Source organism: Mustela erminea, chromosome 18 (genome assembly GCF_009829155.1).
Source record: "Mustela erminea isolate mMusErm1 chromosome 18, mMusErm1.Pri, whole genome shotgun sequence".
Classification (NCBI taxonomy): domain Eukaryota; kingdom Metazoa; phylum Chordata; class Mammalia; order Carnivora; family Mustelidae; genus Mustela; species Mustela erminea.
Window position 1 is genome coordinate 56448489 of NC_045631.1, and position 16044 is coordinate 56464532.

At 52.0% G+C, this 16044-nt stretch overlaps 1 protein-coding gene across 3 annotated transcripts in view; it reads left to right on the top strand.

Annotated features, from left to right (window-relative positions):
• Positions 1-16044, top strand: part of SAP30BP (SAP30 binding protein) — a 37202-nt gene that overhangs the window by 12903 nt on the left and 8255 nt on the right. For all 3 annotated transcript variants that reach the window (XR_004280849.1, XM_032322621.1, XM_032322622.1), the window contains exon 4: positions 11185-11227. Coding sequence is in view for 2 of the 3 variants with exons in the window: in XM_032322621.1 (XP_032178512.1) it covers positions 11185-11227 (43 nt within the window). In the remaining variant the exon portion in view is untranslated. The remainder of the gene's footprint in view (positions 1-11184; positions 11228-16044) is intronic.

The window sequence follows — 16044 nt, forward strand, 5'->3', positions numbered from 1 at the left end:
CACGACCCTGTGATCATGACCTGAGCCAAAATCAAGAGCCAGCTGAGCCACCCAGGCGCCCCTCCCTTGAAATTTTTAAATGCCATGTGTATCCTTTGTGAGTTTGCTGCAGCGTCCTGGGTGCTTTGATGGCAGTCTGCGAACTGTGTTGGTAGATTGTCTCTGGAGTTCCAGAGCACTGGGACTTGGAAGGTTCTCATCCATCCTCCCTGGAGGCTGGGCTCAGCCACTCACGGGTCTCACCTTAGGTGACTGTACCTCACACACTTGAATTCCCTTAAGGAGGTCAAGTGTCTTGGTCACCAGGTGTTACTAACTGGCCTGAAGTCTGGAGGAAGGATTCCCGTTGGGTGGCGCTGATTCAGTAACCCCTGCTTCCTCTCCTCTCCAGCCGCTCCCCCACCCCAGCATTTTCTCTTTAAGATTTTTGTTTGTTTGTTTGACAGAGAGAGAGATCACAAGCAGGCAGAGAGGGAGGGAAAAGCAGGCTCCCTGCTGAGCAGAGAGCCCAATGCATGCTCAATCCCAGGACCCTGAGATCATGACCTGAACTGAAGGCCGAGGTTTAACCCACTGAGCCACTTAGGCAGCCCCCAGCATTTTTTTTTTTTTTTTTTAAAGATTTTATTTATTTATTTATTTATTTATTTGTCAGAAAGAGAGAGAGCGAACACAAGGAGAAGGAGCAGCAGGCAGAGGGAGAAGCAGGTTCCCTTCCCAAGCAAGGAGGCCGATACAGGACCCTGGGTTCATGGCCAGAGCTGAAGCCAGAGGCTTAACCAGCTGAGCCACCCCAGGCATCTCCCGACGAGGCATTATTACTGATCTTTCCAAATTTCAGAATCAAACATCTGGAGACTGGAAACTGCCCATGGAGCTTATTTCCAAGGAATTTGTTATTGGCTATTGATTTTAGGAAAAACTTCCAGGAAACCGCCCAGCCGTTGCAGGCGGGCTGCATTTCCAGTTGAAATCCTTGATTCTTTGTATCGGCCGTCCAAGGAAAGGTGCTCCAGAACATGCACCAGCTTCTGCAGGATTGCCGCAGAGCAAATGTTTTCCTTTTCGGGCTTTGAGTGTGCTCTTCCTCCAGGACTCTGAAGTCAGAGAGGAAGAGGCTAAGGCTTTTTCATAAACAAGCTGCATCAGGTTGTGTTCACCATGAAGGCTACTTAAGAGAGACAGGTTGTGGGGCACCTGGATGGTGCAGTTGGTTAAGCACGCAACTCCTGGCTTCAGCTCAGGTCATAATCTCAGGGTGGTGAGCGCCACGCTTAGCATCGAGTCTGCTTGAGATTCTCTCTCCCTCTGCCCCCCCTTCCCATGCTCATTTTCTCTCTCCCCTCTCTCAAATCTTTTTTTAAAAAATGGCGGGGGAGCGCCTGGGTGGCTCAGTGGGCTAAGCCTCTGCCTTTGGCTTAGGTCATGGTCTTGGGGTCCTGAGATCCAGCCCCACATTGAGCTGTGCTCAGCAGGGAGCCTGCCCCCCCCCACCCCCACTGCCTGCCTCTCTGCCTACTTGTGATCTCTCTCTCTCTCTGTCAAATGAATAAATAAATTTTTTTAAAAAGGGTGGGGGGCAGGTTGTACGGTGTGGTATAGGAACCCTGAGTCCTTTTCCAGCCTTCACAGGCAGGTCATCATGTGCCTTTGCTTGGTGAGCTTCAGAGGAGCCCATGCTTGTGGTATATTCTACTGAAAATTACTTTTCAGGATGGTACAGCAAAGGTTAGCTGTTCGAGCATAAACTTGGACTTTTTCTTAGAGGTCTTTGATACCTGAAAGGGTTATATGATACTGTTTTTCTGGTGGTTTTCCTATCAGGGTTTTATTTTAATTTTGTTGTCAAATTACTATAATAGCAGGAATTGAATATTTTGTAAAAGAAAAAAAAATCATCTAATTCCACAGTCTTAACAGTGCATCCATTTCATTCTTCTGTCCTTTCTGTTTGCTCGCATAAGAGCATACGTATTTTGCACTCAGTTTTGTTTCCATCTGAATAAAAAACGTTTTCAGTGTTGTTCCAGTCTGAGTAATTATAACAGCGGTGGAAAATTAGAAGCTAAACACTTAGAATTGTGTGGAACGTGAGTTATAGCTCAATGAAACTTTGCTCTAAGAAGAAACTTTTTTTGTCATTTTCTAAAAACCTTCAAAGAGGAACAATACAGGAAAGGTTGAGATCTGGCTTTTATTTTAAGGGAAAGACCAGTCACTAGCACACTTATTCACATCAGTTCCTGAAGCTCTTCTCATGTGAGCTAGCTAGAATACAAACCAGAGTACCCTCCAGTAGCAAAAAAAATTAATTTGTTTGTGATTGTTACTGAACAAAACACCACGATTAGGCTCTGGTGGGCAGAACACATGCCGTGCTCTTTACATGGGTTGAAATAACTCATTGTTTGAAACTTGAGTTCTCACAGTCCCCATGATTGTTCACCCAGGAAGGGAGGAGGGCTGAACAGTGGTCAGGATTTGGCAGCATTCCTTCCAGAAGCACCCAGGAAGTCTCTAGGCTACGGACAGGGTAGCAGCCCTCCCTGGTTATATGATTAAATCTTCAGTACCAGCCATTCCATTCAGGTCAGCTCAGACATTACTCACTGGAGCACTGTGGACCCTTGAGCTATTTCCCTGCTCCTTACAGTTAAAAGGTAATACTTTGGGCTGTCTTCCCCCTTAATGCCTCCTTTGCTCTGTGACTTACTATGGAGTCATTCCTGGAAAGATATTTTTTCTCCTTGGTCTTTGATGTTGGCTTCCCCAGTTGTTGAACCAAAAGCTTCGGAGAAACCATTATTATCTGCCGCCTTGTAGTCTAGAGGGAGGAGATCAGAAACTGGAAAGCAGTACGACTAGGCTTTGGGTCGGACAGACTCGGGCTTGAGTCCCAGCATTGCCACTGCCTAGATGAGAAGCCACTTCATTGGACTTTGCCTCGGTTTAGTTATCTATAAGATGGGAATGTTAATGTCTGCCTCGTGGTAAGGGAGATTCGGATGATATGTGTTAGCTTTGAGTGCCTTCGGTTGTTCGGGGCCTGGGAGGGAGCATATGTACTTGGTCCCTCCCTCTTGGTTTTGTTATCCTACCGTCCCCCCATGTTGTGCCTCCCGTACCTCGTGACCCTTTGAGTGCTGATTAGAAAAAAGATTGCAGCATGACTCATCTGAGACCAGAGACGGAAATGGCCCTTGACCATTGCTGGATTGGGAGTCATCCACTCTGAACTTCTTACTGGAAGTTGTAATGTGGCCTTTGAACTGTTGAGAATGCCCAAGCCTCCTTACTTAACATTTCGTGCTCCCCTGCTCTCTCACCAGGATGGCCAAATGGCCACTCATCTTTAACAAAGCTGGGGTTGCCCTTGCAGAAGTGGGAGTCGTGGAATTTCCATGCTGGGGAGAACCCCCACCCCACCCCCACACTGGGGTCTGTGCTTCTAAATGGTGACCTGATCCGAGCAGCAGACAGGACAGAGAAGGGGGGGGGGGGGCGTTGCAGTGCAGGCTGTAGCACTTTTATAGAGGGAAATAGCTCTTTTGTTGCCCAGATTGAAAGAATTCCAAGCCAGGTCCTTTGTCTAGCCACCTTCCAGAGAAGGTCTGATTACATCTTAAGCTGAACATTTCTGATAGAAATGTCATCGCTGGAAGCGGTGATCTCCTACAGAGGAGAAGGACCATTATTCCCCCCTGACCTCCCCTCTTGGCTCCGCTGAACTGCCAACAGACTGCACTTGCCCCAAGTCAACTGAGGCTCAGACTCCCAGAAGCCCCACCCCGTACCTTTGTGGTTCTGCAGCCAGAAGGAGCCCCTGCATGCCCAATCGGCCAGCCTTCAGCCCTGCAAGCCCCAACATACTTCTTCCCTTTGGGCCCAGATGCCACAGATTACTAACCAAGGTGTGGCTGGGTGCCTCCTTCCCTAGTCAGGGTTTATCTTTTTGAAATTCTATGATTCAGAAAACAAGCTGCCTGTCCTTTGGGAGGGATCTGGCACTTCCCACCCTCGTTCTGTAATTCTAATCCTTGTCCCTTGAAATGCTGCTGTGCAGTTTCTGGGTTCAAGAGGATTTTGCTCATTTGCATTCCTAACTTTGGAGTTTGGTTTTTTCTAAATGTGCTTTAAAAACACGGGCTTTTGCTCTTGGCCCCATAAATCGTTAATTCTCTTCCTGCCACTTTGCAGATGGTGACCAATTTGCCTTTCCAATCTCCTGGCTTTCTGGTATCTGTTACTTTTGTCCTGTATGTTAATCTTCACACGTGTTCAGTGGCTGACCTCTCAGATGGGATGATGCTAGTGTAATTTAGAGAGTATGTCGAATTATATGTCAGAAAGACTTAACTTCCCTGTCCTCAGCCTCACGAAGTGTTTTCTTTGTCCTTGCCTGACTCCAGGCCCTTCCACCCTGTCCCCAAATAACAATTTGAAATGTAGAGACACTGTTTTTATGGAAGACCTTTAAGAAAAAAGTACAACCTGACCCACCACTGAAGGGCTAATTCAGATTCTTGCTGTGAAGTGACCTCTTTACCCAAACACAGACACGCCTAGGTATAAGAGGGAGGAATGGAAGGTCCCTTTCTGAACATCTTCTACAACTTTCTAGAAACTCAGAGTCCTCAGATGTCTTGAATCAAATGTAATCAAATCAGATACCAAAGTCTACCCTTGGGAAATGGCTCTTGGCCAGAGCTTTGCATTTACACTGAAGTCTGGATGATTCCACGTGACAGAGCATCAGCACCACACTGAGCAATGTTGGCTTTTGGGGCTAAAATTTTCAGATAGGGAAAAGAAACTGTTTTCCTCTTTTCTTCAGTCTACAAGGCCAGGTTTGTTTGTTTTAAAGATTTTATTTATTTATTTGACAGACAGATCACAAGTAGGGAGGGGGGGAGCAGGCTCCCTGCTGAGCAGAGATTACCCATGCGGGGCTTGATTCCAGGACCCTGGGATCATGATCTGAGTTGAAGGCAGAGGCTTAACCCACTGAGCCACCCACGTACCCCATGTTCGTTTGTTTTTAAGATTTTTTTTTTTAATGTATTTATTTGACAGAGAGAGACACAGCGAGAGAGGGAGTACAAGCAGAGGGAGTGGGAGAGGGACATGCAGGCTTCCCGCCAAGCAGGGAGCCTGATGATCCCAGCACCCTGGGATCCAAAGGCAGAGCCAAAGGCAGACACTTAAGTACTGAGCCACCCAGGCGCCCTACAAGGCCAGGTCTAGAGCTGGCTTAATTTGTCTTAGCGGATGCATGTTTAACCCTTTCCTGTAGAAACCTCTGCTTGGGAAACTGAGCCTTCCCGTCAGTAAGCTGGGAGTGAAGGTGAGTCCGTTGGGTCCAGAGTGACCCCACCAACTTCCGCCCATTTTTCTGACAAGTTGAGTGTTTCCATCCCCAGGCAGGCAGTGTTGCCATGGCAGTGACCCAATCCTGGCCAACAGGATACAGCAGAAGGAAATGTGCCGGTGATGGGCTTTCTCCAAGGCTTCCCGGCGCGTGTGGGAAAACGGCGCAGTCGCTGGGCATCTGTGTCACGGAGGGCCGAGCCTGTGCAACATGGGGTTCGGTGACTTCTGCTGAGCCTTGGGATTACAGATTGTCTCCATATGCCCCCATCCTTGTCCGTCAAACCACAGTCTTTATTTTTTTTTTGGAGCTTGGAAGTGGTTTTTATTCCCTGAGATTGAGTTGCGTTCATATTCTGTCCCCAGTGTTTGGCCCGCTGCCCAGTATGTAATAAACGCTCAATAAATTATTTGTGGAATAAGGAAAGGGGCTAACTGTATGATAATACTGTTTTTTCGTTTTAGGATTAGGAGTGTCAAGCTAGATTTAAGGGGGGTTTTTTGTTTTTTGTTTTTTGTTTTTTAATTCAGTATTGTTCCTGTGGCCTTCCTCCTTCTGCCTGTCTCTCATCAGCCTTTCTTAGCCAAGTCTAGCCCCTTCCTTAGCTCCCCTCTGCTGCCTCCCTGACACTTGAGTCGCACATGGAAGCTAACTGTGGCTCTAAACCGGTCTGGAGTCTGGTGGCGGGGCTCACTGCAGCTGAAGGCGGTCTGGAACTGGGCGGAGGAAGGGACCGCTGGCCTGTTACAAAGGAGAGAGAGAGAGTGAGTGTGTGTGTGTGTGTGTGTGTGTGTGCGCGCGCGCGCGCGCGCGCGCGCACACACCTGTCTGTCTGTCTCATCAGGGTCAAGCAGTATTCGAGCACCTGTTGTGGGCAGGGCACAAACCTGCAGGTGCTGGGAACCCCATGGTAGCGAAGCCAGTGAGGGCCCAGAACAGAGCAAACGTCCTCATCGGCTGGACGGGCTGGAACAGAAGACGACTTCCTTGAGCTGAGGACTGAGGTCTCAGTGAGGCTTACTTTCCAGCAAGAGTGGGGAGGAGGAGTTGTGGGGAGCCAGTTCTCCCTGGGCCCTGGTGCCGCTCTGTGCTGGGAGGAGGGGGCTGACATGGCCGGCACGGTGTCACCCAGGGCCTCAGACCACACAGTGAGGAGTCCTCTCTCTCAGTGAGCTGTCACCAGGATTTAGTACCTGCTTGGGCAGTCCCAGGTCTGGGAGAATCGAAGATTTGGAGGGCATTGTTTTACTAATCCGCCTCCCCAGCTGCCACCTACTTTTAAGAAGCAGGATTAGGTCAGTCATCTATCGGAAAACTGTACAGTCTGTTGCATTCTTCCCCCGCCAGCGGGGAGAGGCCTCTGCCCTCTGTTCAGAGTACTTTCTCTGTGCCCGATGCTCCCAGAGCTGGGGCAAAGCCACCACATTTAGATGTGGCAGAATCCAGTGGCTGGGGGCTGCACTGCTCTGGCTGCGGTTGGACACTGGACCTTTGAGCGGGCTTTGTGGGGCTGGCTCCAGGAGCGACCGATGAAGCGTTGTTGGCTCTGAGTAAAACCCCATTCTCTCTCGACCAGGATCTGGTACTTCTCTGCTGAGCAAGTCCTCCCTGCTCAAACGGCAGCTTAGCCCACGTCATGGAGCTGTATTGTTTCTGTTTCCTTCCTCTGCTCCAGGCATAGTTTCTGAGTGGCTGGACTTTTTTGTATTCTCTACAGGGGGAACCACATTCCAGGTTCTGCAGTCCCGGAGAACAAGGCCCCTGTTGTATGTGCCGCATCCTTACGGGTCTTGGACCCAAATGATTAAGGAACCAAAATTGGGCAAGTCCTGATCATTGTTCTCCAGGGCCACCCCCTGGCCTGCCGCCACTTCATGCCCTGGCGCCCTAGTCGCTGAGGCTTTAGGCTCAGGGGGGAGCCTAGCGAGGTTAGAGGAGCGCCGACAGTCGGTGGCGGGAGGGGGGGGGGGGGGCTCGCCTCAGAGTTTATGTCTTTGACCAACTCAGCACTTCTCCTGCCCTTCCCGTGTTCTCATTTGGCTTCTTCAGAAGCTGGGCATTTGTTTTGTTTTTCTTGGCGTCTTACGTAGACTTAAACTAGACGGCTCAAGCGGCTTACCTGGCCTTTTCTCCTCGGACCTGCTAGCTGAGATGCTTTGTTTGCACCTTCCTAGTGAACTGGAGGGGAAGCCCTTGGCCCACCGCATCTGAGGGCCACGCGCGCCTGCGTCCAGGCCTGTCCCAGTTTCCGGGCTGTGGGTTTCGTGCCTCCCAGCTGACTCAGACACATGTCTGGTACAAGGTCTCCTGGCTGAGTTCAGGACTTTGACCAACTGAGAATATCCCCCTGCAGATCAGGGGGACAGATTCATACAAGTCAAGACAGGGACCCTCCTGTGCATTCCAAATCAGCGCCGTGGGAAAAGAAAAGAACAGTGGTTTCTTGTTGCTTTTTACCTGTATCCTCCTAACGGCTGCCTTCCGGCTTCCTTAAGGGCACAGAGAGAACCTGTGGTGGGTTTATAACTGTTGTCTTGGACAACTGGCAGTTTAATAATGTGAACCTTCCATCGCTCTCCTTAGCTCTGTCATATTAAATACTTCATCAAGTGTTTTTTCATGGCTGCCTTCCAAAATGACGATCATGGATGCTTGGTTCATTTTGTACTGAGTTCCTGGTATCTGAGGCATGACTGGTAGGAGCGTGTCTGTCTAGGTCTTCTCGAGTGTGGACCCCCCCCGCCCCCAGGACTTTGTCTCCCCGACGCTGCCTTTATTGGATGAAGTGTACCTTGCTGGACAGTTGAGGGGAAATAGCCCCTCAAGCGTCTTCGGGGAATTTGACAGCCATCCTCCATCATCTCAGCAGACCCCCCCAACTCTTCTTCCTTCTTCAGCATCGTTTGGGGTCCTGGGTCCATCCCCCTTTGAAGAACACTGGTGTTTGGCTCCACAGGCCCTTTGGTGTGGGGCATAACTCAGCATCCTTGCGCTCGGGCAGGATGTGGGGTTAAATGCTTTTGGATCCAAAAGAACATGGGTGGTTGGCCTTCATCTTGGGGGGCATCTTGGCCCAGAGCTCAGCAGGCTCACAGCCCAGCTTATTGATGTCAGAGGAGGGAAGAATTACATTCTAAAACCTAACAAGGTGTGGCCACCAGGAGGCACAGGTTCCCATTGTTTCATTGTCAGGGCCAAGGAGTCCCAGGGGTAGTAGTGACAAGGAGGGATCTGAACAACCACAGATTCCAAAGTCTTTCCAGGAGAACTTTGTGCAAAAGCATATGGCTTCCCGTCCGGGGTGGCTCATTTATATTTTCGGTTTATAGGATTCTCTTAAGGCAAAAGAGTCTTCTTGCGCTTAGAGTTGGGTCCATGGTTCATAGGGGTTGGCACTCTGCTTGGAGGGATCATGGAGCTGAATTCTGCTGCAGGGGAGGGGGTGTTCCTGGGGATGGCGGGTTTGCGGTTGAGCAGGAGTCCATAGCTCCACGGGGCTCCGGGGGCACCCTGGACACACCCCACCCCGGGGATGTGTGCGTGTGCACCCACGCAGTGCTGTAAGAGTGAAAACGCAAGAGTAGACCAGTTGGCAAATTGAAACCAACTATCAACTTTATCACTTTTTGTGTTTGTGTAGAAAGATTAGTTTGAAAGAATGAGGAACCAAGCCAAAGATGGAAAGAAGGGAGAACACCTTCCTGTTGATTTTTGCCCCAGCATTGCCCTTCTCCCTGAGATGTGACTGAACAGCCCCCAGCTAGGCCAGGCGAGGGCCTTGTGAAATGCAGGAATCCCCGCCCCTCCCCCCCAACCCCTCCTGTCTCGGGGGTGGGGGCCGCGCACAGGCTGCTGGAGGCCCCAGGGTGGCTCACAGCCTTTCCGCCAGCCCAAGGAACCTGCAGGTGAACAAGTATTTTCCCTGTAGAAGAGACACTGTGTTTGGTGACCAACTTCATGTGCCTCTGGAATAGTGGACCCTGTGGGATTCCCACGTGGCTCTCTTGTCTCCTTCCTCAGGCCAGCCGAGGGGCCGGTGCCCTGTGGTGCTTTGGGAAGGTTCCCCCAGGCGGCCTTTGAATGGTTAAGGGTCAGTCCTTGGAATACTGGTCGGGGGAGGGGAGGTAGGATGTACCCAACTGATGTTTTCCCACAATTAGCACCCAGAAAGCTGTCCCCTAGAGGGAAAATTTAAGGACCTTTTCCAGCCCCACATTTTGTTGCTGCCATGCTCTTTAACATTGGTTCCTTGGGAGTCACTGCTACAAAGGGGTTGTTGTGGGGCCCCTGGAGACGGGCGCTCCCCATAAAGCAGCTGATTGATGACCAGCCTGAATTGGCCGTGGCAGTCCTCCAGGCACGCCTCCCAAGCCCTCCGCTCCCTCGCACAGGCCTGCCTCCTCTTTGCCCACCTGATGGGCAGGGGGCGGGCGGCTGGGGGAGACCTGTTGCTAAGCAGCCTGGCCTAGGACGTCACGCCCGCCCAGGTCGAATGAATGGCTGCAGTGTTCAGAAGAGTGAGGGGTTTGGGCCTGTCCCAGAATCAGGAGGGACTTTTTGGGGAAGGACATTAGGAACGACCGCTCTGCTCTTGGCCCGGAGCCATAGCACGGGAGGGCTTTCGATGGCCTCCTGGCACCTTCTCTCTGAAATGTTACTTGGTATAACCGTAAGTGGAGCACACTAGAGCTCCGCAGCTGTGGCCGGGTGCCCGTTTTCCAGAGTTGTTACTGTCTTGTCTGCCCCCGCCCCCACCAACCAAAGGGAAAAGAAAGGAGATAGCAGCTTCCTGTGAGCCCAGCTTCTGCCACTTTGATCCTTAGCCCGTGGTGGCCCTTGAGAGCCCTCATCGGGCTGTGTGTGAGGGGCCGGGTTTCCCCCGAGACGGGCGAGACAGGTATGTTGTTGCCAGCAGCCATCTGGGACAGTGGAAGCAAGGGGAGGCCTCCCTCCCTGTGTCCAGGCTTGCGACGGGCTGGGACCGTAGCCTTTTCCAGGTGGCTTTGGTTTGGATGAAGCATGTCCTCTGAGCAGGGAAATACAGAGCGAGTCCAGAAGAACGCATGATAAGAAAGCTTTGCCCAGAAATTTCTGCTCTCGGCCAGCCTGAAGGACCCGCAGAAGTGGTGTTGCAGGGCGGAAGTTTGCGTTAAGGATCAGGGAGAGCTTTTTCTTTGGAGAGAGAGAAAGCCAATGTAAAGAGTCAAGAGGCGAGCCCAGGAGAGCCAGGAGAGAAGCCGCCCGTGTGCCAGGACCTTACTGGGGCCCGGGTCAGTCACTTATTTAAAGGCCCAGCACATGCCTGCCCCAGGGTTCCGTGAGCTTCCCCCTGACGATAAAGTCTCCCGTTTCTGCTTAAACTGAAAGCGAGAACAATCTCTTGGCCACAGAGACTTTTGTCTCTTGGAATTCTTGTGTTGGGAAGTTGCCTTCTCTTGCTTCCTCGGTGCCAGGTAGGGGCGGCGTGATCGGGGATGGCTGACCAGCCCCCAGGGGAGACGGTGGGCAGAGTCCAGGCATCCAGGCGATGGAGGCTGGTGTCTGCTCTCCTTGGCATTGGTGGACGTTGGTTCCTGCTGGAGGCCGTGGAGGAGAGACTGAAGCAGGCATCCGAGCGTCCTGGCCGCTCTGATGACGAAGGGGGCTGAGGCGGCTCCAGGGTCCCAGAAGGCCCCCAAAGCACCGGCTCGCTCTTAGGTTCCTTGTGTCGCTTGCACCTTTGCTCCTCCCTTAAAGTCCTGCGTGGTTTCAGTGGAGAGAGGAGCTGTGCTCAGGAGTCCCGGACTCACCTCCTTGTATTGGTTTCTCTTTTGCAGGATAACCCAGAAGTAGAAAAGCGAGATCCTCAGGAATTAGTTGGTGAGTACCCCCGGGGAGTCTCGGGGGCAGATGTCTGAGCCTTGCCCGGAGTGACCTGGCTTCCCGCCACGCCCGGGCCTGCCCCTGCGTGGGGCTTCTCTCTGCTTCAGCCAAGGCCGCCGTTCTGCTGACAGCCTTCTCTTCATGTGCGCTCCCGGGGTCTTTGGCATTTGCTAAGATGTCTGAGTAGGACACCCAGGGAACAATTCTTCTTTGAAAATCATATTCATGGTGCGTTTCATTGGGCTTCGGTCAGTTGCCAATGTTGTCAAGATGGATTTGGGGCCTCCTTCAGCTGGGAGCTCATTCCCCTGGTGCCCTAGGCCTGTCCTCTGTCCTTGAACGCCTCCGCCCCACTTTGCTGGCATACTCGTGTAGTCAAGGAGCAAATGTGGCCTCTGCTGGCACTTTGGTCTGTCCCCAGGAGGGAACATGCCTCACAGCCCCAGCGTCTAGGATACTTTGTGACTTAGGAGGACGGGGCAGTATGTTTCTGGAAAATGGCACACCATCATCCCAGTCCTGTGCTAGCCCCAGCTTCCTGATCCTTTTTAGAAAGTCCCTCAACTCTGACGGTTAGGTTGTGGGCTTTGTAAACAGCTCTTCCAAAGCCTGTCCCAACCTCATGAAAGGGTGACCCTTCCTCTCTGTGGTGACTGTGACCATCTTTCCCTGCCTGCTGTGTTAACCTTCACAAAGCGGAGGTCCTGCTTCCCCGGGGCTGCCGCGGCTGCAGCCTGCAAAAGCCACTCCCACTCTTCCAGATGGAGGCTTTGTGGCTCGCAGCCCCTTGTCCCGTTTTTGGACAGGATCCTCTAAAGGGTTACAGGATGTGGGGACCCATTCTGGTTTTCCTAACTAAAAGAAAAGTTATTCCATTACTTTTGTTTGCTGAGGAAGGCTTGGGTAGGAACATACCACGATGACTAGCCCAGGCCCTCAGCAGGATTCTGCCTTTATCCCTGAGTGAGTCTTTAAAATCCTATAAAAACCAGAATTTTTCTAGACCTTAGTGTTCACTACTTAGAAAATGGCGCTCAGGGGATGTGCCCCTTGACTTTGCAGACAGAGGAAGCAGAGTGCGGCTTCCTTCGAGTGGGTAATCCACGGGGGTAGGTATGGACCAGAGCCTCGGTCTCCCATGCCCTCCCCGCCTTGCCAAGCCCTGCATGTACTCCCAAGAAACTAGGGGTGGGGGTGGTTGTGGGGTCTGCAAACAGGCTGCCCGGGAGCCCGCTGCTCTGCTCGAGGCTCCGGTGTCTGGCGGGCTGTGAGATGGGGGCACATCAGCCGTCTCCACCACGACTTCTTCCCCAGCTTCCACCTCTTCTCTCCTTGCCACTTTGTGCCATTAGATGAGCTTTGCCACATCCATATAGTCCTGTTGACCCCCGTCACAGTCACAGTGTAAGACATGTCTGTCACTCCGGGGGCGTCGGCTGGCTCAGTTGGTGGAGAATGTGACTGTTGATCTCAGCGTCAGGAGTTCAAGCCCCACATGAGGCCTAGAGCTAACTTTTTTTTTTTTTTTTAAGATTTTATTTATTCATTTGACAGACAGAAATCACAAGTAGGCAGAGAGGCAGGCAGAAAGAGAGAGAGGAGGAAACAGGCTTCCTGCTGAGCAGAGAGCCCAATGCAGGGCTCGATCCCAGGACCCTGGGATCATGACCCAAGCTGAAGGCAGAGGCTTTAACCCACCGAGCTAGCCAGGTGCCCCAGGCCTAGAGCTAACTTAAAGAGAAATAAATGTTTAAAAAAAAATTTTTTTTCCCATCACTTCAGAATGTGCCCCATAATCCTCTCCTTATAGACTGTTTCCTCCCTTGGCCTCAGGCAAGCAGTAATCTATTTTTCTCACTATAGTTTTTCCCTTTTTTAGAATTTCATAAAGAGCAGGATTTCTCAGCCTTGGCACTCTTGCCATTTTGGGCTGGAGCATTCCTTGTCGTGGGGACCTGACATGTGTTTGACACCGCGTCTTAGCATATGCTCAGTCTTCAGGATGCCCCTAGCACTCCCTTCCCCCGCCAGATGTGACAGGGAAAAATGTTTCTAGACATTCCCAGATGTCCCCTTGAGGGCTGGGGGAACGTAATTGCCCCTCCGTTGAGAACCACAGATAGAAATGAAATGACCATCTTGTTCTTTGTCTGGCTTCTCTCACTCACCATGTTTTTGAGATCCTTCCGTGTTACTGGGCATATCCATAGTTCCATTTTACTTCTAAGTACGTTCTTTCACAGTAGGGTTACCCCCATGGTTTTTTCTCCATTCACCCCAGTAGGTCTTGAAGCCTCACTGTCCTGATTCCTCCTACCGATCTTCAGGGATGCGGTGATAGTTGAGCTCAGTCTGCACTCGGCTCCTTCGTTAGTACCTCTGGAGATGGGACTCTCGGGTTGCTCTCCCCGGTATGGGAAGGATTTTCATATGTGTAGACATATGTGTAGCCCCAGGTTTAATGGAGCAAATGAGAGCAGAAAAGCTGACTCAGAGGTCTTCCCAGCACCATGGCCACTTTGCAGAGCTGAGTACAGATGCCCTCCAAGTGCCCCACTGGCGCCCCGTGGTCATGCCTGGAACAATGGCCTGGGGTGATAATCGGTTGGGCTCTCCATGTCCCTAGTGAACTAGAGAGCACTCCACTGCTCCTGCTCGCAGCCCCACAGTACCCCCAGGCACTCCTTGCTCCCCACCATTACGTAAGCTCGACCAACAAGCCGCTCCTGCTTAGATTCACACCTGGCAGCTATGGATACCAGGGCTGTTTCCTGGCTTGGGTGTGCACAGGGGTGAATCACCAAGGTAGACTTCTGAGTACAGCTGCCCTTCTAGAATGCCCCAGCACACCCAAGAGCAGCCATGGTACCTGGAGCTGCCCTAAGGGCCTGGACACATTTCTCAACGGATTTCCTGGGAAAATGGTTTGAGGCTTTGTGGCTGCTCAAATGACCGTATATGCAGGTTTGAGGTCTTCTACTTGAGATTGTGCTGGGACTTAGGAAAGAGAGTCACTGAAAGATTGCTCCTGGAAGCTGTGCAGAATTTTTTACCTAATTTTCTAACTGTCCCTTCACTTGCCAGTTACTTCATAGGAATGCTTTTGTTCCTAACCGGGGAGCTCAGGAGGGGCTCCCCCCACCCCAGTCATACTATACACCACTTGAGCCCTAGTGTGGTTGGGTTGCTGTGGCAACGGTGTCACACCCTGTTTTTCCAAAAGGCTTTCCTGGCAAATGCCAAAGGGCATTCTTTGTCCGTGCTGCACACACACATACACACACACACACATACACACACACTCTCCCTCCCTCTCCCACCCCCGCACCCCCAGGGCAGAGCTTCACCCTCCTCATTTGTGCCCAAAGCACGCCAGGGCCCTCCTTGTTTTTGCCCTCTAGAAATACCGAGGACAGCTCACCCCGGCCAGTTCTGCTCGCAGCTGGCCTCTGCAGCCTGCTTGAGCCTCTGGCTGAGAACCCCAGCCCCTCCCAGGGCTGAAAAGAAGGGGGAAGTCAGAAGGAGACTTGAACTCCAGCCAGTTCTGGGTACTGCCATTGCTTCAGGACTCGGGAGGCAGAAGGGAAAGGCCGGGCAAAGAGGAGCACGTGGTTCCCTGGTGGAAACTGCTCCTGGGCTGCACTGATGTCCCAGGTCCACAGCAGGGTAGGTCACCCCATCCCGGTCTTGCCCTCACCCAAAATGGCCGGCCTAGCGCTCTGTTGTCAGGGCGCATCCAGTGAGAACCCCGCTGCCGACCGGAGGCATTGGCACGTGTAGCGTGTTGAGACTCTGCCCCAGCCTCGGGCTTTGCAGTGTGTGCAGGCCTGTTCTGCAGCAACTGAGACTGGCAGAGCCCACAGAGCCATGCCCTCAGCCCTGCTCAGCACTGAGCTACTTATACTAATAGTGACGCTCTGAGCGGAGATCAAAGTACCTTATCTGCTAAGAAAAATATTAACCCGGCGCTGGGAGAAAAAAAGGCAAAGGCTGTGTTAGGCTCTCACCAGCCAGTCCGGACAGCCACTCAGGGCTAAGAGATAGTCTGGCCCAGGGCCTGGCACACAGTGGGTACCCAGCAGCTGCTTGCTGGGTGTTCCTGGTGCTGGTTTGCTCATTCTTTCCCTTCATCCTGCCCCACCCCACTCCGCCTGCCGTTGGCTCAGTGTATGGCCCTTTTCATGAGAGAAATTTGTAGAGAGCACAGACAGAATCTTACAACAAATGGTGCATTGTCCGATCCCGAGCACATTCTGCAGGCCCAGGGTGGCCAGAGGCTACGGGGAAGGGAACAGAGCAAACGGGCAACTTGGGTGGGCAGTGGCAGATCTCCGAGGGAATTATCCCTTGGGAGTTGTGGTTCTTCCCGTCAGAATCAGGCCTTTTGTTCCCAAGAATGAGGTGGGCCAACGGAGGGTGGATTGGTTTATTTTCAAAAGACTAAACTAATAACAGGTAATTTCTTTTAAAGCATCGTTTATGCACCAGGCAGTTTGGAATGTTTTGAGTCCTAGAGGAACTCTGAACTTCTCTATCTTGGGCAAGAGCTTCCAGAATCCTGGGAGGTGTTAAAGGAGCATAGCCCGTGGGAGGCTGGAGCCGGCTCGCACTGTGAACTGGTGGTGCTCCCCTCTTCCTGGGCCTGGGTCCAGCAACAAGAGCATCAGTAACCCAGAAACCGGCAGATGCTGCAGCTCAAAGCCCCCTCCCCTTCCCCCAACGGGTTGTTAGACATTCACCAGCAAACCCTGGACAGACCTTTTCCTGAAAAGTTCACTTCTAGGACGTGGTTTTATGCATTCTTGCCGCCTGTC